The sequence below is a fragment of the Crotalus tigris genome, unplaced genomic scaffold (assembly GCF_016545835.1).
Source record: "Crotalus tigris isolate CLP2741 ecotype Arizona unplaced genomic scaffold, ASM1654583v1 scf7180000024339.11422700, whole genome shotgun sequence".
NCBI lineage: Eukaryota > Metazoa > Chordata > Lepidosauria > Squamata > Viperidae > Crotalus > Crotalus tigris.
In genome coordinates this window covers 6050062-6072587 of record NW_024100509.1, presented here as the reverse complement: position 1 = coordinate 6072587, position 22526 = coordinate 6050062, and the positions used below count along the sequence as shown (strand labels likewise).

Sequence of the window (22526 nt, the reverse complement as noted above, 5' to 3'; positions counted from 1 at the left end):
ACTGTCCCCAGGACCGTCCCAGGCATCACTTTCTGCAGGCTCGATCGATTTTGCCTTCTTTGGCCAGAATGTACCAATTGTGAAGTTGATCAGGATACCCCTGGGGGATACAGGCGTAATATAGATTGTTCAGCCCATCTTTAAAATGGCCCATGAGGACTCCCTCCGGCCAGTTGAGTCGGCTTGCCAGGGCTCGGAATTCCTCTGTATATTCAGCTACAGGGTGATGAACTTGCCTCACTGTTTTAATTCATTTTTTAGCCTTCCGATCAGCCGGGGGGTCTTTGAACTTCCTCCCTAGGGCAGTCATGAAGTGATTGAAATTCCAGCTCTGGAGCATCGGCGTCATGTAGGGTCACCATCCACTCGGTGGCTGCTCCTTCCAGAGCCATGGTTACGATTCTCACCCACCCATGATCGCTGGGGATGTCCCAGCCATATTCTTCCATATAACTCAGGATGTGAGCCAGAAAAAACCCTAAATTTCTAGGGTTCTCCATTGTACTGTATCCCCAAGGATGGGATCTTCTGTCGGACCGGTGACCTCTCCTTTGTCTGGCCTTGTGCCTGTCTCTGCCAGCTGGTGTGACTCATGCCGGGGTGGCAGCTGTGGCTGCTGCAGTCTCCGAGGTGCTGGTGGAAGGGCCCGGGTTCACGACCTCACTCTCCATGCACTCTTCTTCTGTCATGTCGTGGTCACCGAGGCCTGGCATGGAGCCATCTTCTCCTCCTTTAGGGAGTTGAAAGCGACTCTCAGCATGTCAATAGCTTGTTACAGGAACCGGCTAGAGTGGACCAGTCTCTCATCCTCTTCCTCACTAAGCTGGAGCGATCTCTCTATCTCCTGCTTTCTACCCCAGCTGGTGGCTGCCCCGTTCAATGGTCACCTTTCGGGATTTCACCTCCCAGTCTTTTTTCTTCCCAACACCCATGGTCCACCTTGGCTTATCCTGGCGCTTGGTGGCTACGGCTTCATCGGAGGAACTGGAGGAGTGTTAACTGCTGCCACTTGCCGGGGGGGGGGAGCTTCCCCGCCTAAGTTGCCTTCTTCTTTCTCTGTGCCATGGTTTGACATTGTTTGCATGGTCTCCACGGTGAGGGTCTTCCTTCTGGACTGACCAAAATTGCAGATCCTGCCTAAAGTAAGGACCTGCCTCAATCCCTCTTCCCATGAAAGCAGAACTCCTGGAACAGCTTCATTCCAAAAGGAATTTTTATTAGGTGAAGTTGACAGCAGGCATAAAAGGCAGAATCTGAGAGTTTCCCACGTGAATCAATAGATTAAAAGAGTACTTGCAAACCCCACCCCAATAGTCAGTCCAGCCAGTTCAAACGGCCCAATTCCCAGCTATGAATCTGCTGTGGGAACGGGGCTGATAAGGTGCCATTTCCAAGGTTGTTAGACAGTTATGTCTTCGTGCCTCTTCTTCCGCAGCTAGAGATAAGGCAGATGGCTGGAGGCACATTCCATTCTCACCCTAAGTCTGGCAGCAAGGGAAATAGATCAGGATAGAGGAAAGCAGAGAGGATACATTGTAGTGCCCATAACTCTCCCTTCCCCCCAGGATACTGACAGAACCTGCAAGAATAAAGAAATAATCCCCCTCCCAACAACTGGGTTCTAACACAAGTCCAAAAATGCTAGGGAATTTTTAGAAGCTTGGCATTCTGATAAATTAGCCATCACAAGTCACATAGACAGAATATCTATATATTATGCAAAATAGACAATCAACAAGCCAAAAAGGTAACAAAAAGACCAAAGCACTTCTCCACCAACAATCAGCACGAATTTCACCTTTACAATAAATTGAATTTTTATTTTTAATGGATTTTTCTTGTAAAGAATTCATCTCAGAAATGTCAAAGAATCGCCCTTCTCAGAAAAGCTGAATAGCTGGTATCCAGCTTATCACCAATGAATAAAACAGAGTACTAAGCAGCATTCTAGGCCAAGTTTTTCTTTAATGGCAGGTTTTCTACAAACTTATCTACTAAGCCAATGTATTATCGTCGCAACCTCAGGAAGAAGGCATGTTTGCATTCCTTACTATCCAAAGGGTAATATTTGTCATAAAAATCTAAAATATATTCCTCAGTTTTAAATCCAAATTTCTGATATAACAGCATTGCAGAATTACTAGCAGAGACATGGAGAGTTGCATCTTTTCCCATGCAAGTCTGTAAAAAAGAAGAAAAGAAAAAAAGAATTATATCAAAAAGATTGTATGATTCCTCTTCTTTAATAAGATAAATTACTTAAGAGAGTGGAAATACCAGATCCTATATTAGCTTCCATATAACATTGTCCATGTTGTTATCTTGTAAGGAGTAAAATATTGGCACTGAAAATGAGTTCTTACAACATTGACAAGTAAGAAGGACGAAGAGAATTCCAGATTAGTCAGTTAAGGAAACCTCAAGAACAGCACATTTGGAGAAGTGATCTTTTTTTTTATTAACTGACATATTACTTAAAATGTTTTGGAGGGGTTTAGATGCATTTTGTGGTCCTGACATGTGGTTATAGTAGTATGTTGGCTGTATCTGAGATGTTTTTGATATATGATATTGTTGTCCTTTTCATATCTTATATTGGTTGTGCTGTAGTGAGTTGAATGGTCCCATACTTTTTGATAAAGTTGTATGAGTATCTACTTTGTTGGAAGATGTTACATAAAAGGTCTGTTTTCTTTTTCTGGTTTCTGGGTTGCAGCAATATGTTTATATTTGTCTGAATAATGTTCTTATACAGCTCTTCTTGTGAGAGGTTGTGTTGTTAGTTTGATAGTGGAGCACTAGTGTGGGTGGTTTTTCAATAGACTTGTGTTTCTAGTTTGCTACCATTTCCTCTACTCTTGAGGACATACAGGAATGGTAGTACCTTTTTTTCTTCTTCCTTTATGAAATATATTCCTTTGAAGATATTAATTTTTCATGTGTCTTCTCTAGTTATTGCTTTTTTTTATTATAACAAAGATGCCTACCTATTGGGTCCATACTTTTGGTTGAATATGTGGATCTGCTATTACTTCTAGAATTGCATTACAGTTCTGAATCCTTTTTTCTCTCTCTCAATAATATAGATTTTGACAAGGAACAATAAAGAAAAAAGAAAAGAAAGAAAAAAGGGGGGAAATAAAAGGAAAAATAAAGTGCAAATCTCTTCCTTTAAGAAAGAGATTTCCCGCCTATATCTCTTTTAAATGTGGATTACAAGATATTTGTAAAAATCTTAGTAAATAGGCTTATGAGGGTTGTGCACCACCTTGTGCATAAAGATCAATCTGGGTTCATAACTGGAAGGTACATGAAAAATAATGTCAGACAAATTATTAATTTATTAGAATATTTAGATAAAAACAACCAAGTTCCTGCAGGGCTGATATTTTTAGATGCTGAAAAAGCTTTGATCAATTGAATTGGCATTTTATGTTAAGAGTAATGGAAGAGATGAATTTTGGTGAAAAGATATTGCAAGCTCTTATGGTAATATATCAAAAACAAACGGCACAACTTATCGTTAATGGAGGTTTGTCAGAGGTTTTTACAATAGAGAAAGGTACTAGACAGGGTTGCCCATTATCACCGTTGCTGTTTGTCTTAACACTGGAAATACTGTTGATCAAAATTCGAGAGTCGCAGGAAATTAAAGGAATAGAAGTTAATAAAAAAGAGTATAAGTTAAGAGCTTTTGCGGATGACTTGGTTATCACTTTGTCGCAACCTACTTATTCTGTAGTAAAATTATTACAGCTGATTCATAATTATGGTTTGGTTTCGGGTTTTAAGATTAATGTTAATAAGACAAAAATTTTACCTAAAAATATGACTAGTCGGGAGAAGCAGACTTTGGTTAACTTGACGGGTTTTGAAATTGTTAATAAGGTAAAATATTTGGGGGTGATGCTATCTGTTTCTAATGCAAAATTATTTAAAAATAATTATGAAAGGTTGTGGGTTAGGGTACAGAGAGACTTGAAGAATTGGGAAAAGTTGCAATTATCCCTCATGGGAAGAATTGCAGTGATAAAAATGAATATTCTACCCAAGTTTCTCTTTTTGTTCCAAATGATACCGATTTTGAAGAATGAGATCAATTTAACTGAGTGGCAGAAAGGCCTTAATAAATTTATTTGGGCAGGGAAAAAGCCAAGGGTTAAATTTAAAATTATGCAAGATTTCCGTGAGAGGGGAGGACTCAAGGTGCCGAATTTGAAATTATATTATGATGCGGTGGTTTTAACATTAGTTAGTGACTGGGTAAATTTGACAAATTCTGATATACTTCACTTAGAGGGATGGAATTTACTTTTTGGGTGGCATGCCTATTTAATATTTAATAAAAAAATGGATTGGGCTTTTAAATCTCATATCTTAAGAATTTCTTTACTTAGGGTTTGGAGAAAATATTACAAAAGTGATTTTAAAGTACCATTATGGGCCGTACCTTGGCATGCAATAGAAGGAATAAAAAGAGGGGTTAAAATGGATATGGTGTCCTATAGACAGTTACTTAAATGGGATGGACAAAACTGGCAGTTAAAATTACGGGAAGAGTTAGCACAAGAAAATATTATTTATTCTTGGTTCCAATATAGGCAATTATTAGATAGATGGAAGATGGACTGTAAGGTGGGTTTTCACAGAGAAGATGAAAATCTTATTAAGCAAGTGAAGGATCAAAGACAAACCCACATTAAGAGGATCTATGGGGTTTTAGTTGAATTGGATTCAGAAACGGAACTAATTAAAGATTGTATGATTAGATGGGCGCAGAATTTTGGTGAGCCAGTTCCATTGGACACCTGGGAAATTATTTGGGTGAGAAATGTCAAATTTACACAAGCACAGAACTTAAGGGAGAATTTTTATAAAATGTTTTATAGATGGCACCTTGATCCACAAAAAATGTCTTTTATGTACCCTGACTTACAACCTAAATGTTGGAGATGTGGTTGTATGGATGCTACTTATTATCATATTTGGTGGTCGTGCAGAGAGATAAAAGCATTCTGGATTAAGATATGGTGGAATATCCAGAGAATTTTTAAAAGGAGGGTAAAATTTACTCCACAATTATTTTTGTTAGGTATAGTTACTGATTGTGACACAAAGGAGGTTATATTGATGTTAAACTTGATAACAGCTGCGAGGCTGTTAGTAGGACAATATTGGAAGAAGGAATCTTTGCCTACATTGCAGGAATGGTTTCTTAAAGTGTCTCATTTGGCGGAAATGGCAAAGATTTCGGCTTTCTTAAAGGGACAAACGCAAGAGAAATTTCTTGCTGTTTGGGATAAATGGATAAAATTCATACAATTTAAATTTGATATAAAAAATATTATATAGTTTTTTCATAATTTTTAACTTTATATATATATATATATTTTCTATTTTATATTCTTTTTTTATAATTTTTTTTAACTTTTTCTTTAATTAAGCCTATATTCTGCTCTGGGAGGTCTTGGGGGGGGGAAGGGGGGGTTTGGGTAGGGGTGGGGGAAGGGGGGTTTTGTTGGGTAATGTTTGTTTTTTATTTGTATATGTTGTTTTTTGTTTTTGTATTGTTTCTTATTTTTTGTAAAATTTATAAAACTTTTTAATAAAAAAAAAAAAAGAAGTTAAAAGTAAGAAAGAGATTTCCCATCCTTATCATGACAAGTATAAACAATTTCATAATCTCTTTACCCCTTCCTTAGCAAGTATAAAACACTTCATCCCCTAACCCTTAGAAATAAAGAACTAAAATAAGTAAATCTTTTCCTTATGCAATTGCCATTAAAGAATCCAAGCAGAGCTCCAAAATATTAAAATCAATTAACAACTAAAGTCAACTTTCCATGTTTTGACTATTAGCTACAGTGTAAGTGAAATCCCTATTTTAAAGGCACAAAAAGTTCAAATCATCTAATACAAACCAAACCTAAAATTTTACTCAACAGAAAGAGATCTGTTCCCCTTTAAAAAGACACCAGCAACCAGTAACACAAACCAAATGTCAGTTATTGCAGAGATAATTGCCCAAATAGCAATGTATCTCATTCCATATCTCAACTCTAACCAACTCACAAATGTAAGTTCATATATACACATACTGTGTTTCCCTGAAAGTAAGACCCAGTCTTATTTTTTTTTGCCTCAAAAAGAGGCACAAGGTCTTATTTTCAGGGAATGTCTTACCTTAGGACCGTTGCAGCCAGGCCTCCCACGCCCCGACACCTGTAACACTGCTGCTTCTTCAGCGGCTGCTTGCCATTTGCAGCCGGATGCGCCGGCACCACTTGCAGCCAGATGCCACATGCCGCATTGCACTGGCAGTCATTGCAGAATACCGCATGGTGCTTCATGCCGGTACCACCAGTTCTGGCATGAGGCTGCATGGTGTTCCAGGCCATTTGCAGGATGCCACATGGCGCTTTGGGCTATTGCCGCTGGTTGCAGCAGGATGCCACATGGTATCCTGTCATGACCAGCAGCAACAGCGCAAAGCACCTTGCGGCCTCCTACAAATGGCCCGAAGCACTGCATGGCGACCTGTCATGACCAGCAGCAACAGCGCAAAGCAGCTTGCGGCCTCCTACAAATGGCCCGAAGCACTGCATGGCGACCTGCCATGACCGATGGCAACGGCCCAAAGCACCTTGCGGCCTCCTGCAAATGGCCCAAACCACTGCACGGTGTCCTGCCACAACTGGCGGCAAGGGCCCAAAGCGCTGCACGGCATCCTGCTGCAAGGAGCAACACTTGGCTGAAGCACTGCATGGCATCCTGCCGCGAGAAGCAGCAATGGCCTGAAGAGCTGCACGGCATCCGCTGCAAGGAATGGCAATGGCCTGGAGCGCTACGGGGCATCTTCCCATGAGGAGCAGCAATGGTCTGAAGCACGTGGCATCCTACCGCAAGGAGCAGCAATGGCCCGAAGCACTGTGCAGCCTCCTGCTGCAACCAGTGGCACCAGTGTGATGAGCCACGTGGCACAAGATGTTTCAGGGTGTGGGAGGCCTTCCTGTGGCAGTCCACCCAGTAATGTAAGCAGGTGCGGGGCGTGTAGGGCAAGTTAACCCCCCCTACATTCGCACTAGCTTGATTTTAGGCATGTGCCTTGCCCCAAAACTAGGGCTTATTTTTGGGGTAGGGCTTATATTAGGTTCACCCCAAAAAAATCAAGCTGGAGCTTATTTTCGGGGTAGGGCTTATTTTCGGGGAAACACAGTACACACCTAAAATGTGATCTAACACCCAATTTCCCCAAATAAAATCACACAATTAGATGCTAAGCATTTAACTACTAAACAATTTAGGAGTTCTAATTTTGCATCGTAGCGACACAGACAAGGGATTGCGGAGCTTCGCACCCCATGGCTGGTTTCGTCCTGCCAGAGGACCCTAAATGGGTCTAAAGTTGCCCTGGAGAAGTGACGAAGGAGGATAGGATAGGATAGGAGCGGAGCTGGAAGGGACCTTGGAGGTCTTCTAGTCCAGTCCCCTCCTCAAGCAGGAAAACCTATGCTGTCTCAGACAAGTGATTGTCTAGTCTCTTCTTAAAAATCTCCAGTGATGGAGCGCCTATAATTTCTGGAGGTAGCTGTTCCATTGGTTTCCATTAAGTTTCTCCTTAATTAGGTTTCTTCTCTCTTTGATCAGTTTCCAACCACTGCTTCTCGTCCTTCCTTCTTGTGCTTTGGTGAACAACATGACCCCCTCTTCTTTGTGGCAGCCCCTCAAATACTGGAATACTGCTATCACGTCTCCCCTATTTCTTCTTTTCTTTAGACTAGGCAAACCCCTGCAACCGTTCTTTGTATGTTTTAGTCTCCAGGCCTTTGATCATCTTAGTTGCTCTTCTCTGAACTTTTTCCAAAATCTCGGCATCTTTTTTGTGATATAGTGGCCAAAATTGGCTGCAGTATTCTAGGTGTGGTCTTACTAGGGTTTTATAAAATAGTACTAATACTTTGCGTGGTCTTGATTCTATGTCTCTGTTTATACAACCCAGGATTGTATTAGCTTTTTTGGTTGCTGCTGCACAATACTGGCTCATAATCAAGTGATTGTCCACTAGGACTCCAAGGTCCCTCTCACAGTTACTGTTTTTGAACCAGGTCTCGCCCAATCTGTACTTGTACCTTTGATTTTTCCTGCCTAAATGTAAAACTTTGCTTTTCTCCACATTGAAACTCATTTTGTTGGATAGGATCCATTGTTCAAGTTTGTCAAGAACTTTTTGGACCCTAAGTTTGTCTTCTGGGGTGTTGGCTACTCCTGTCAGTTTGGTGTCATCTGCAGATCTGATGAGTTCCCCTTCAATTCCCTCATCCAAGACATTGATAAAGATATTGAAGAGTACTGGGCCTAAGACGGAACCTTGTGGTACCCCACTACTTATTTCTCTCCATGTGGATGTGATGCCATTGAAGACTACTTGTTGAGTACGCTTTGCCAGCCAGCTACAGATCCATCTGGTGGTGATGTTGTCTATTCCATCTTTTTCTAGCTTACCAAGGAGTAGGTTGTGGTCTACTTTATCAAATGCCTTACTGAAATCTGAGTACTATGTCAACAGCATTTCGCTGGTCTATTAGTTTAGTCACTTTATTGAAGAATGAAATAAGATTGTTTTGGCATTATCTGTTTTTAACAAACCCATGCTGGCTACTAGTTATATAACTTTGTTTGCTTTTAGTTGTTTGCAGATCTGTTTTTTGATTAACTTTTCTAGGATCTGCTCAGGTATTGATGTTAAACAGATTAGTCTGTAGTTTCCTAGGTCCATTTTTTCCCCTTTCTTGAAGATGGGAACCACATCAGCCCTTTCCCAATCCTTAGGTACTACTCTGGTGCTTCAGGATTTATGACTTTTTTCTTGTTGTTAATGTGTTGGAAGAAATATTTTTTATTATCCTTGATTTCTGTTGCAAGTCTTTGTTCGTTCTGAGCCTTTGCTTTCTTGACTTCATCTTTGCATGTTCTGCCTGTCTGCTGATAATCGGCCTTAGTTATGTGCCCCTCTTTCCATTTTTTGTGTATGTCCTTTTTGTCTTTCAGTTTTTCAGAGAGATCTTTGTGCAGCCGTGCTGATTTCTTCTTGAATTTCTTGTTTTTCTTTTTCAGTGGTATTGTGTTGGCTTTTATGATCGCATTTTTCAGAGTTTCTCATGCTTCTTGGGTTGTTTTCCCCTTTAGGATTTTCATCCATGGGATCTTTCCTAGGTTCTCTCTGAGTTTGTTAAAGTCAGCTCTTTTGAAGTTTAAGACACTGGTTGGATTGTTTTCTATTGCTAGTGTTTGTGTTATATTAAATTCCAGTACGACTAGATCAGGGAACTAGAAATTAAATATTATGAAGAAGCTGAGTTCTAGCTATTTGGAGTCTTACATGTTAAAGAGAACTTTGGATTTATCTTTGCTGAGGATTTTTTTAAAAAGATTTTTTTAAAAAATCACTCACACCAACCAAGGGCTCCACAACCAAAGCAATAACCCAACCTCCCACAAGTGAAGCTGTGTAAGAATACTATTTAGAAGAGCACAAACACACTACAACAAAATCCTAAACATCAGAAAGAAGGAAATAAGCCATCTATACAACCTTCCAACAAAATGATTAGCCACACAACTTCATCAAAAACTGCCTGACCACTCAATCCAACATAGCTGTGAACATATGCTGTGAAAAGGATAATACTGTCATATATCAAAAACATCTCAGAAACCACCAACAGACTATTACAACCACATGGCATAAGCACAGCCCATAGCACAATACTAAAGCCTTCTAAAACATCCTAAATAAACCAAAAGACCCAGTAGCCCCAGAAGAAAAAACAGGACTCATGTACACCATACAGTATAAGGCCTGCAACAGTCACTATGTAAGACAAACAGGCAGAAGACTAGTACAATTATCCATGAACACCAACTAGCAGTCAGAAGACATGATGAAAACTCCTTAATTTTATAATACATGGACAGACTTAACTATAGTTTCAACTGGGAAACTGATCATCCTAGATCAAGCCAAATCCAAAAATGCTAGAAAATTCCTGGAAGCCTGGCACTCTGACAAATTAGCTATCAATAGGTACATAAACAAAATCTACATACTACTCAAAAGAGACAATCAACAAGCCAAAGAAGAAAAAAGACCAAAATACCTCCTTATCAGTAAGCAACATCCAGATGAGCAGAGATAAACATCAAGAGTAACATTTGACTAACAATCAAGAAGCAAGGAACTGCCAAACAAGCTAACAGTAAAGAGCCCAACCAAAGAAGCACCAAGACCACTCCCACCAACACTGACCAGACAATCCATTAGAATTCCCACTCCCTACTAGCATTGATGATGATGTTACTTAGTTTGGGTAATGAAACATCTGCAAGAAAAAAAACCAAGCTAAGAGCATCAAAGACCTCTCATTTCAACCCTGAGCTACAAATACAATATTCTCCTCTAACAGTATTTTTCAAGGCCCAAAAGCCAAATTAAAAAAATAGGTAAATAACCTTCATAATTTTGAAAAAGCTAAACAATGAATAAGTCACACAAGTGCAGATTTATTTACTTGAATAAATAAATACTTGAATTTGCAATTAAATTAATCAAGTCATGTTTCTCAGAATAATAGAATCATTTCAAAGTACCTGAATAAGATGATATATCATAAAAGTTGCAATCCCTGATCGTCTCCACTCAGGATGAACAAAAAGGAAAGAGATATACGCTTCATTATATTTGACATCTGGCACCATAAAACCAAAAGCAACTATAACTTTTTTGTAAAGAACGACAACACTGAAATCTGGATACTGCAGGCATTCTGACAGATCAATCCCTATAAATAATAAAAAAGAAAACCACAAGCAATGACATATTAATGATTGAAATAATTACATATAAAAATAATACAATATACAAAAATATATTTTCCAAGTGGTAACTATATTGCAGCAAAAATATTTTAAATATCAAAATCTAACATAAACTTATGTATGACAGTCCATTTCATTAGAAGCATAGTACAGGTAGAACTTATTTATTGAAGGCCAAGTGCTATGAGTATTTGAAGTTGTGATGGTGCTGAAAAAATAACTTCACAACTAAGGTGTGCACTTACAACCTTTGCAGCATCTCTCTCAGTCACATATCCATTATTATAGTCAGTTACTACACATTATCCTATGCCTGAACTGTTTCCCCCCCCCCTCATTCTTGCAGAGTGGAGAGATTGCCTAAACAAACATCGCTTTAGACAATCTTTCCTGTGTCTGACCCTGTTTTTCTTCCTCCACTCATAGAACAAAATGGAGAGGAAGAGGCTGGGAGCCATGAGCATATTAGGCAAACAGCTGGTACTAGCATATTCCTTTCAATGCATATCCTCTATTGTGTGCTGCTTACTCTCTTGTTATTCTCTTTTGCTTCCTCTAAAAAAAAAATGCAAATACAAACATTAATTCTCTTCTTGCTAATTATCTGAGGGCCACAATGAGCATTCCAAAGGGTAGGGAAATAGGGAGAAAGGAAAGCTGAAATAAAATTGTAAACACAGTTGTGGTCATGTAGTTTTTCAGTCCCAACTATGGTTGCTAAATAAGGACTGCCTACATCTAATCATATAGACCAGTGGTTCTCAACCTATGGGTCGGGACCCCATTTGGGGTCAAACGACCATTTCACGGGGGTCGCCAAACAACACAGTCCGCCATTTTTTCCCCATTTTCCTTAGCTGTGTTACTCCCTTTTATTCTATTGGCTTTTGAAAGCCAATAGAATAGACTCTCTTGAATAGAGTCTAATTCTATTGGCTTTCAAAAGCCAATAGGAATTGTCCAGGCTGTCTCTGCCCTGCTGAGCCTGCCAAAAGTCCCATTCTGCAAATGGTGCTGCATCAGTTGAGTAGTCCTCGACTTACGACCGGTTGGGGGTCGCAGCATTAAAAAGGTTGAGAACCACTGATATAGACTATGGTCAATATAATCTATTAAGTATGCTAATCTTTTTTTTAATAATTTTTTATTTTTCCAAACTCCCCCATACATATACCATGATATTTATCAGATGTTAACATACATTCTTTTTACATTCATATATAAGATACTTTTGATAAAATGAAATAAATACATACACATGACTTTTGATGTTGCTCGCCCATTTCCCCTTTCACTTTATCCACATTCCTTCTTTCTCCCTTTCTTCTCTTCCCCACTTCCCTCTTCTTCCTCTCCTCTTCTCTTTCCTTCACCACTCTCCTACCCTTTCTCCCCACTTCTCCTCCAACCTTCGTACTTCCTTCTCCCCTCCTTTACTCTTTTCTCTCTCCTTTCCTTTCTTCCCTCTCTTCCCTCTTCAGATGCAATTCGGGGGTAATGTCCGAGCAATTCCTCTCTCCAAATTTCCCTATCTGTATTATATATAATAAGATTAATTTTCTCTTACATTAATACTTCTGTTGATCTAACCTTCTCGGTATATAATTCTATAAATATTTATACAACCTCCAGTTATTCAATACTGTGTTGCCTGGGTCTCCCTCCTTATCTGCTCCTTCTTCTTCCATCTAAATTGATGTTAACTATCTTTTAACCATATTCTCTTTCCAGCCAATCATAAAAAGTTCCCCAGATTTCATAGTAGTCTGACTCTGTCTTATCTTTAATTGTCATTTTTAGTCTATTCATTTCTGTACATTCCAGTATTTTCCCAATCACTCTCCCTCTGGGGGGGCTTTCAGTGCTTTCCACTTTTGTGCAAATACAATCCTGGCTACCGTGATTATATGAATAATTAAATATGTTTTCTCTTTATTGTATTTCTCTGGTAGAATACCCAACAGGAATATTTCTGGTCTTAGTTATATACGTTGTTGTATCATCTTTTCTATCATGTTCTAATTATATTCCAATAAGTTTTAGCTTCTACACATGTCCACTACATATGGTAGAAGGAACCTGGTATCTGATGACATTTCCAACATTTCATAGTCCTGCCCTTAAACATCTTAGCTAATCTTTCTGGAGACATGTGCCATCTGTAAAACATTTTATATATATTTTCTTTATATGCAGTCGCCATTGTCAATTTATAGTTTCTTTCCCATAGTTGCTGCCATCTATCTAATTCAATTGTTTATCCAAAATTCCTTGTCCATTTTATCATTGTCTCTTTCACTTGTTCCTTCTCTAACTCCATATGTAGTAGATAACTGTGCATTTTTTAATCCATTTTTCTTCCGTTCCTGTGAGTATTTCATCTAACTCTGTTGTTCCCAAATTAACACCATCTATTTTAACATCTTTTTCATATCTAGATTGTATTTGCATTCTCATGAACCAATCCATCTTTATTCCTTGTTCCTCTAATTGTTGTTTGGTTTTCAACTCCCCCATATCTGTTAGTAAGTCTTTATATCTTATAATGTTTCCCATGTTAAACATATTGGGGTGTATTAGCGCCTCCATAGTTGAGAGCCAATTTGGAATTTTCAAATAATGCTTTCTCTTTACTTTCTCCCAGATCACAAATAAAGAATTCCTTATATGGTGTCTCTGGAAATAGCTATGTATTCTGTTTTTTCCATACCATATAAAAGCATGCCATCCCAACTGTAAATCATGTCCCTCTAATGTCAATAATCTTGTATTCCTCAGTAAGATCCATTCTCTCATCCATGATAATGCTGCAGCCTGATAGTACAATTCCCAATTAGGTAGTGCAAACCCACCTCTCAATCTTGTGTCTTGTAACATTTTTAGATTAATCTTTGCCTTTTTTCCCTGCCAAATATATTTCAAGATTATTTTATTAAGCCCCTCAAAATATTTCTTATCTAATATTATTGGTATTGTTGAAAACAAAAACAATAATCATGGTAATATATTCATTTTGATTATCGCAATCCTTCCCATTAATGATAATTGTACATTTTCCATTTATCCAAATCTACTTCAATTTGTCTTTTCAATTTATATAATTATCCTCTTTAATTGTTGTGCATCTTGCTGTCAGGTGGATACCTAAATATTTTACCTTCTTTACAATCTGTATATCTAATTTTCCCACCAGTTCTTTTTTTTGTTTTTCAGTAATATTTTTCACTAACATTTTGGCTTTATCTTTATTAATTTTCAACCCAGCTACCTCACCATATTTTTCTATTTGTTCTATTAATACAGGTCCTGTCTCTAATGGTTCCTCCAAAATAAATACTAAATCGTCTGCGAATGCTTGTAGCTTATATTCTTCCCTCTTAATTTTCATCCCTTTTATGTCATTATTCTGTTTTATACATCTATTTAATACCTCTAATGTCAGAACAAACAACAGTGGAGATAGGGGACAGCCCTGTCTTGTTCCTTTCATAATATTGATTTTCTCAGTCATATCTCCATTTATCATTACTTTGGCTGATTGCTTATTATAAATTGTTCTGATTACATTTATAAATTTATAGATGCCGCCGCTGTATGCAAAAAAAAAAAAGGTTCAATCAGTCAATTTCAACTTCTCGCGGGGAAAAAAAAGATCTTGCAAAGTTGGAACTGATTGAACTTTTTAGTCCCACCCAGTCTGCTGTTACCACCACCAGCCAATGGGCTACACTCACCCAGCACTCGACGATGCATAACTGGGTTTTGGGTTGCAGTGTGGGCACTCAGTTTCTAAAAGGTTTGCCATCACTGGTATAGGGCCCAATCTGGCAGCCAAAATCCTCCATTTTCTTTCGCTTCTTCTAGCATGTGTATTTAGTTCATCAAAAAAAAAAAATCACAATTTTATAGGTATTGTTTGAAATAAGAAGAGTAATTTTGGTAAGATATTCATCTTCACTGTTGCTTTTCTCCCTAACATTGAGAGTTGTAGGTTTTTCCATTTATCCAGGTCTAGTTTTATTTGTTTTAATAGTTTTACGTAGTTGTCTTCTTTTATTGTTGCACAGCTTGCTGCTAAATATATCCCCAAGTATTTAACTTTCTTAACTATTTGACGATCTGTTTTTTCTGACAATTGATTTTTTTGTTTTTCTGTAAGGTTTTTGGTTATCACTTTGGTCTTTTCTCTATTTATTTTCAGATCTGCCACTTCTCCAAATTCTTCTGTCTTTTTCAGAAGCTTGGGGTTTGTCACAAGGGGCTCTTCTAATATGAAAACCAAGTCATCTGTGAATGCTTGTAGTTTATATTTTCATCTTTTATCTTCATTCCTTTAATTTCTGAGTCTTGCCTAATATTTCTATTTCTTCCAGTGTTAATATAAATAATAATGGGAATAGTGGACATCCTTATCTTGTGCATTTTTAATGTTAAAATTTTCTGTAAAATCTCCATTTACAATTATTTAACTATTTGTCTATGATAGATTGTTTTAATTGTATTTATAAAGTTTTCTCCAAAATCCATTTCATTTAGTTGTTGAATCGTGAATTGCCAGTTTACGTTATCAAAAGCCTTCTGTGCATCTAGGAATATTAGTGCCATCTGCTTCCCTGGGTGCATTTCATAGTATTCCTAGGTGTCTAAAATCATTCTTAAATTGTTTTTTATTTGTCTCTTAGGTAAAAATCTGTTTTGGTCTCTGGGTATACATTCAATCAAAAATCTCTTTAATCTTTCTGCTATTATTGAAGCAAAAATTTTATATCCAGATTTAATAGAGATGTTGGTCTATAATTTTTTATCTGTGTCAAGTCTGAGTCTTCTTCGGGTATTAAAGTAACATTGGCTTCTATCCAAGTATTTCGTATTTTAGCCTCTAAAAGTACTTTGTTACATAGTTCTTTCACTAATGGGCTTAATGTATCTTGTAGGCATTTATAAAATTCTGCAGGTAGCCCATCTAGACCTGGAGTCTTATCATTTTTTTCCTTTGTATGGCCTCCATTTCCTCCATCATTGATATTTTTTCATTTAGCATATTTTGGATATTCTCTGAGAATTTTGGTAAGTTAGCTTTTTTAATGTATTGCTTTATTTTTTCTTGCAAAATTTCTTCTATGTCGTAAAGTGTCTCATAAAAGTCTGATTATTTTTTTGATTATGTTGTTTTGGAATTGTAAATCGCCTTTTGAATCTTGCATTTTTAATCAATTTTTTCTCTTTCTTTTTTCAATTTGTATGCTAACCACCTACCTGTTTTATTAGCATTTTCAAAAATGTTTTGTTTTGCCCTTTTAATTTGTTGGGCCATTTTTTTCAGCCTCTGCTAGGTTTAGTTGGTGGTTTTATTATTTCCATTTACTTTTTAAGAGTTTTCTTATGTGGATCTCTTTGTAGTTCCAATTCCAATTTTATAAATTCCTCCTTTAATTTCGTTTGTTGTTGCATTTTTTCTTTATTCTTTTTCACCATGTAAGTTATAGCCAACCTCTAATGCATGCTTTAGCTGTATCCCACACATTTTGATGCGATGTCTCTTCTTTTTTGTTTATTTTAAAGAAAAATTCCATTTCCTTTGTTGCTATTTGTATAAATACTTTCTCTTTCAGTAAAGATTGATTCAGAGACCATCTTAGTTTTTTCTTAGTTCCTCTCCAAGTCATCTTTATTGGATTATGGTCTGCCCATATATTGGCTTCTATCTCAATCTCTTGTATAATCGTGCTTAATTCAGGGGATATGCATATCATATCATAGACCATGATTTGTGCCTGTATATTGTATATTGTAAAATGTATATTGTGGTTTTTGGGGGTTCTTTTCTCTCCATATATCCTGTATACAGATTTCTTCTGCCATTTTAAAGAAAATCTTAGTGTATTCCTTTCTTTTTCCCCGTTTTGCTACTTCTGTAGTCCAGCTTTCCATCTACTATTGCATTAAAGTCTCCCATTAAACAAATGTTTTGATATTCCAATTCCACGATTTTTTGTATAATTTTTGATAAAATTCTTGTTTGTTATTAGGTGCATATATAGCTACTATCAGTATCTGTTTTTGATTTATCATTATTTCCAACATTAATATTCTTCCCTCTTCATCTGCATGGATTTGTTTAGAGTTCATTGTCTCTTTTATATATAAAGCTATTCCTCTTTTCTTTTGTTGTGCTAGTGTGAAGTGAAGTTTCCCGATTTTCAATTGTTCGAACAGTTTGTAGTGTTGTCTTTTAATATGTGTTTCTTGGAGACAAGCTATATCCATTTTTAATTTTCATAGTCCTATAAAAAAAGTTTTTCTTTTTGCAGGGGAATTCAATCCATTTATATTCATTGAAAGAATTCCATTTTCCTTCTCCATCTTCTTCTGTTATATTTAGGTTTTATTCTCCTAGTTGTTCTTATCTGTCTTTGTTCTCTTGCTTTTGTCCCTTCTTCTATGTTTGTGTTTTCTGTTTCTTCTTCTTCCCTTGGTTTGGCTGCTCCTTCTATTGCTATCTCTTCCTGTTTTTTTGCTTCTCTCTCTGCATGAAATTCCGGACTTTCCCCTTCCAAAAAAGTTTTGTATCTCTCATAAAATTCCATTGCCTTGAGTGCAGTGTCCAATCTGTATCTTTTCATGTCCCAATTAATTAAAATCCCTTCCAGAATCAGCCATCTGAAATTCACTCCTTTTTCAATTAATTTTCTGGTCAGGAATTGGTATTCTCTTCTTGAAACTCTTATCCTCCTGGGATCTGCTTCAGCACTACAATTCCCTTTTCTTTATAACGCAAGGGATCATTTCTCGCTCTTCTCAATATCTCATCTCTTGTAGATCTTTTGATGAATCTAACATGAATTTCTCTAGGGACTTTATTTCTCCTTGCATAGCTTGAATTGACTCGAAATATCAGGTCTATCTCTACTTCCATTTCCTGTTTTACGATTTCCGTGCATCAGCCAATAGCTCTGTCATCAAATCTGCAAGATCCTCATCTTTGTCCTCCATTACATTATGAAATCTTAAAAAATAAGATGCCTTTTCCATTTCCAAAACTGCCATTGAATCTTCCAATTTTTTATTTGCCTGCATTAACCTCTGATTTTCATCTTTTATTTCTTCCATCTTCTGATCAATCTCCACTGACTTGTCTTCTATTTTCTGAATTTTCTTTGTAACCATCTGTTGGAAGCTTTCTAGTTGAGAGTTTATGTTATGAATTTCTTATCTTTTGCTCCTCATGGTTTTTCCTTGTATCTTCTTTGTGGGAGGAGATAGCCTCTTGGATTGCTTGTATCTCCTTCTGAAAGTTGTTGGATTTTTCTTGTTGAAGCATTGATTTGATTGATCTCTGATATAGAAGGCTTGCAGAGGTGGAGGACGGGGCTAATGGTGTTTTCTTGCCAGTTTTAGCTAAATTCGGAACACTCATTTTTAATTCCACCCCCAAAATTTTTATCAACTCTAATACTTTTTCCAGATGTCTGCCTTATACCAAACCATTAATCTTGTATTCAATACCACAATATATCATTTAAATTTGTCTTTTAATAACTCTTATAGTTCTTGTCTATAATCTCTATAATCCAATAAATTCCCTAAAAAGGAAGGGAGAACAAAGAAGAAAAAAATTGTAATCCAATTCTGTTTGTGAGGTTCACTTCCAGAGCAATTGTCTAAAATCCAAGATTATTGCTCAGTCAAAATTTGTAATCCACAAGGTCCTACTATTCAAAATTAATAGTCCATAGGACCTTCTCCAAAGAAAATCAACAACAGTTAAGCTTCCACTGTCCTTAAGTAGTTCTAAGACTAAAACTTTATAATCCAATAGGCTCCTCAGAAAAAGAGGGGGGGAAGGGGGGAGGAAAAAAAAGAAAAAATGAGAAGGGGGAAAAGTTTATAATCCACTTCTATCTTCTGACTCCAGCTCTGACCAATTGTCCCAAAATCCAAATTTGGCAATCTACCAAAATTATAATCCAAAATGTCTTGCTGTAGATAAATTACAGCTCAAACAATATTTGTAATCCGAGGAAGGAAGATGGCTTCAAAATAGTTTGTAGTTTTAGTTGTAATCCATCCTGCAGAAAAGACAGCCCAAAAGGTTTTTCTCTTTTCCTAGTTGCAATCTACAAGGTTATGAAGTTCAGAAACATCAAAGGATTTAGTTTGTTATCTATATCTGGGCTTCAGGCCAAGTTCCCTCACTCCAGACAAAATATAAATAGAGCTGGGTGTAGTTCTTTTTTTCGCCACTAGATCTCATTAAGTATCCATTTTGTAATTTTCAAACCCAAAAAGTTTTTTTTTCCTTTAAGTTTTGCTCCTATACCAGTGGTGGCGAACCTATGGCTCGGGTGCCAGAGGCGGCACTTAGAGCCCTCTCTGTGGGCACGTGCGCTGTCACCTCAGTCCTAGGCCTTCAGCTGGGTTTTATAAAACCTTTTCGCTTTAGGCCTCCGCCGCTGTGTACAAAAAAAAAAGGTTCAATCAATCAATTTCAATTTCTTGCGGGGAAAAAAAAAGATTTTGCAAAGTTGGAATTGATTGATTAAACTTTTTAGTCCCACCCAGTCTGCTGTTACCACCGCAGCCATGCCCACCCAATAGGCCACACCCAGCCAATGGGCAATGCCCACCCGGCACCTGACGATGCATAAGTGGGTTTCGGGTTGTAGTTTGGGCACTCGGTCTCTAAAAGGTTCGCCATCCTATACTCTCCCAAAAATTATAACTTCCCAAACTTTTTTCTTTCTATTGTGTCCAAATTAATTTTATAGTCTCTCTATTGTCCCCCAAGAAAACTTAATCCGCCGCTTTTATTCTGGGAGAGGGGGTGAAAAAAGACAACCCCTTTTATGTGGAGATGGTTAGATAAGAGATTAATCATTTAGTAACACGGAAGGTAGCATGGCTACTTTTTATCCAATTATAGGAGTGCCAATAATTTTGATACATTTTTCAATTCTGTGTTGGAATGTGCAGCTGAAGAAGTGGGACAGGGAATCTCCAGCAATAGCACTGTAACTTCCCAAAGAGAAAGCAATGCATTCCAGGCCCCAAATAAGATACTGTACAGTCCTAAACTGGATGGGGGAGGGAGAGAGAAAAAGGTTCAGGGTAGCTATACCCTAGTATCTCTCAGGGTCAATCTATTAGGTAAGAAGATTATAGCTTTAGTCTGATGAGATTCTGTCTATTAGGCCAGGGATCCCCAACCCCCAGGCCGTGAACTGTTTGCAATGGGGCAGCAGAAGTGATGCCCACTGCTTGCACTAATGGTGCTGTGAGTGCATGTGCACTTGCCAACTGCTTGTGTGGAAATCACCACCGCCACCAGTCCGCAAAGCCAGAAAGGTTGAGGAACTCTGTATTAGGCAAATAAAGAACTGAACTTGACTGGATTTCACTGTGACATTTTTGGACTTAGTGTGATAAATTAGCATCTGTTAAAGCACACAAAGTTGTTCCCATGAAATTCAATGGCAACTCTTTCCCCAACATTTTGGAAGTATGATTTCTACAGTGTGAAAATAGATGCAATAAGCCGTAAGAATACAAAATATATCTGTTCTTGTCTTTTAAATCTCTCCCCTAATAGGACAAAATCAAACTACCAATATTCAGTGGCATATAGCCTAGAATTTAACAATGATATTTTCAGATTTTTTTTAAAAAAAGAGAAATAAGAAAGAAATGGAAGCACAAGATTGTTATGAGGCAAAAATTCCAATTTCCATTCTTAATCCATCCCCTACATCTGCCAAAACCTTTTAAATTGCTAGCTCAGTAGTGGAAGACCTCAGCCCACCAGGTGATTCAGTCAATCAGGTGCAAACATTTAGATCAGGAAAGATTGGCCAGCCCTGATCTAGTAAAATCCTACCTGGCCAGAAGAACTCGTGGCACAATGAATTAATGGTCGGGATGTGATTGGGGCGCACATAGCAATAATCAATCGGGGCTTCTGGTTCAGCAGTCCAGCTTGGATCGTTCTTATGATAATGAGCTCGTATTTCCATCAGCAGCTGAAGTTTTGGGGGCCTATTCTCATAATCACGTCTAGAGGAAACAATTGAAACAATTGAGTTAAATACAACGTTCAAAGTAGATCAAACCTGATTTCACAGAAATATGTTTCAAAAGGGATATTGGAGGTCTTTTGGACCAATCCCCTTCTCAGGACAGGAATATTTATCCTACTCTAGACAAATGGTTGTCCAAACCTTGTTTGAAAATTTTCAGCAATGGAACCCTCATGATTCAGGCTGTTTCACTGCTTAACAGTTTTCACAGTAAGGAGTTTCTGCGTTATTTCAACTTTGAACTTCCCTCTGTAAAGTGTCCACCACTGGTTTCCATACTAACTCCAGGAGTTATAAAAAATAAATCCACACAGTTTTTTCTGTGATAGCTACTGGAAGAGAGCTATCATGTTCCTCTTTAACTTCCTCTTCTGTAGATATATTGGTAGGAATAAACTCTAAAATTAAATTAATGAAATATTGCTAATATTGCTAATATTTGATTATTTAATATGTATACATACATGCATATACACAAACGCACAAACACACAATGAAACTTATGCCCATCGCCAACTCATTTCAACTAAGAAATGTATGAATAGGAAAAATCCAAAAGTAAATACCAATACGTTACCCTAAGCAGGCTCACAATAATACTTTCCGACTATCTCCATTGAGAAGTGCTGAGAAATTTTTTTTTTGCTATGAAAAATTTGAATATTTTGATCTGAACCACTATCCTGAATTCTCAAAAATCAGAATTTCAAGGACAACAGTTTTCTGGGAGTTCTAGTGCTCACTTTATTTCAACATTATCCACATTAATATTATTTCAACACTAACCCCATGAGAGAGCAAAAAATTAATGTGTGTCGATGATAGGTGACTCGCTATTCACAGGAACAGTCATCAATTTGTAGACCAGATAAATGCCTTTCTGGAGTCCAAGTAATACTATGTCCTCAGCAGTTCACTGATCTACTAACTTAGTCATTTTGTTAAAGAATGCAATACAGTTTATCTGGCATGATCTGTTTTTGACAAACCCTATTTTGGCTTCTTTGACTTTTAGGCGTTTACAGTTCTGTTGCTTATTTTTTCTAGGAACTTCCCAGGTATTGATGTCATGCTGATCAGTCTGTAGTTTCCAGGATCTGGGTTTTTTTTCCTTTTTTGAAAATGGGACCCATATCAGCTCTTTTTCAGTCCTCTGATATTTCCCTGGTGCTCCAGGATCTTTGAAAAATATAGTTCAATGGTTCTGAAATCACATCTACCAGCACCTTCAGATTTCTGGGATTTAATCCATCTGATCCTGGTGATTTGAACTCATCTAGGGTAGACAGGTGTTCTCTTAGCATTTTCTTGCCTATTTTGATTTGTGTTGCTATTCTGTCCTTTATGGTACTGGTTTTGATAGGTTGGACTATTTTTTCCTTCGTGTAGCTGCAAAGAATGAAGTTAACAATTCTGCTTTCTCCCTTCTGCCTGTCACCCCCTTGCCATCTTCTCCATTAGTGGAACAATTGTTTCCTTGACTTTTTTTTTTTGTCTTTTACACGTTAAAATAAACTTTTAAAATTATTTTTGGCATTTATTCCAACTTTTAGTTCATTCTGAGCCTTAGCTTTCCTG

General features: G+C 37.4%; 1 protein-coding gene across 5 annotated transcripts in view; it reads right to left on the bottom strand.

Annotated features, from left to right (window-relative positions):
- Positions 1-809: 809 nt before the first annotated feature.
- KAT14 (lysine acetyltransferase 14) overlaps positions 810-22526 on the bottom strand; it is a 115260-nt gene continuing 93543 nt past the window's right edge. For all 5 annotated transcript variants that reach the window (XM_039326136.1, XM_039326135.1, XM_039326137.1 and 2 more), the window contains 3 exons: positions 20750-20925; positions 10648-10838; positions 810-2181 (listed from right to left, as the gene is read on the bottom strand). In XM_039326136.1, the coding sequence (XP_039182070.1) occupies positions 2008-2181; positions 10648-10838; positions 20750-20925 (541 nt within the window). In that variant the 3' untranslated portion in view covers positions 810-2007. The remainder of the gene's footprint in view (positions 2182-10647; positions 10839-20749; positions 20926-22526) is intronic.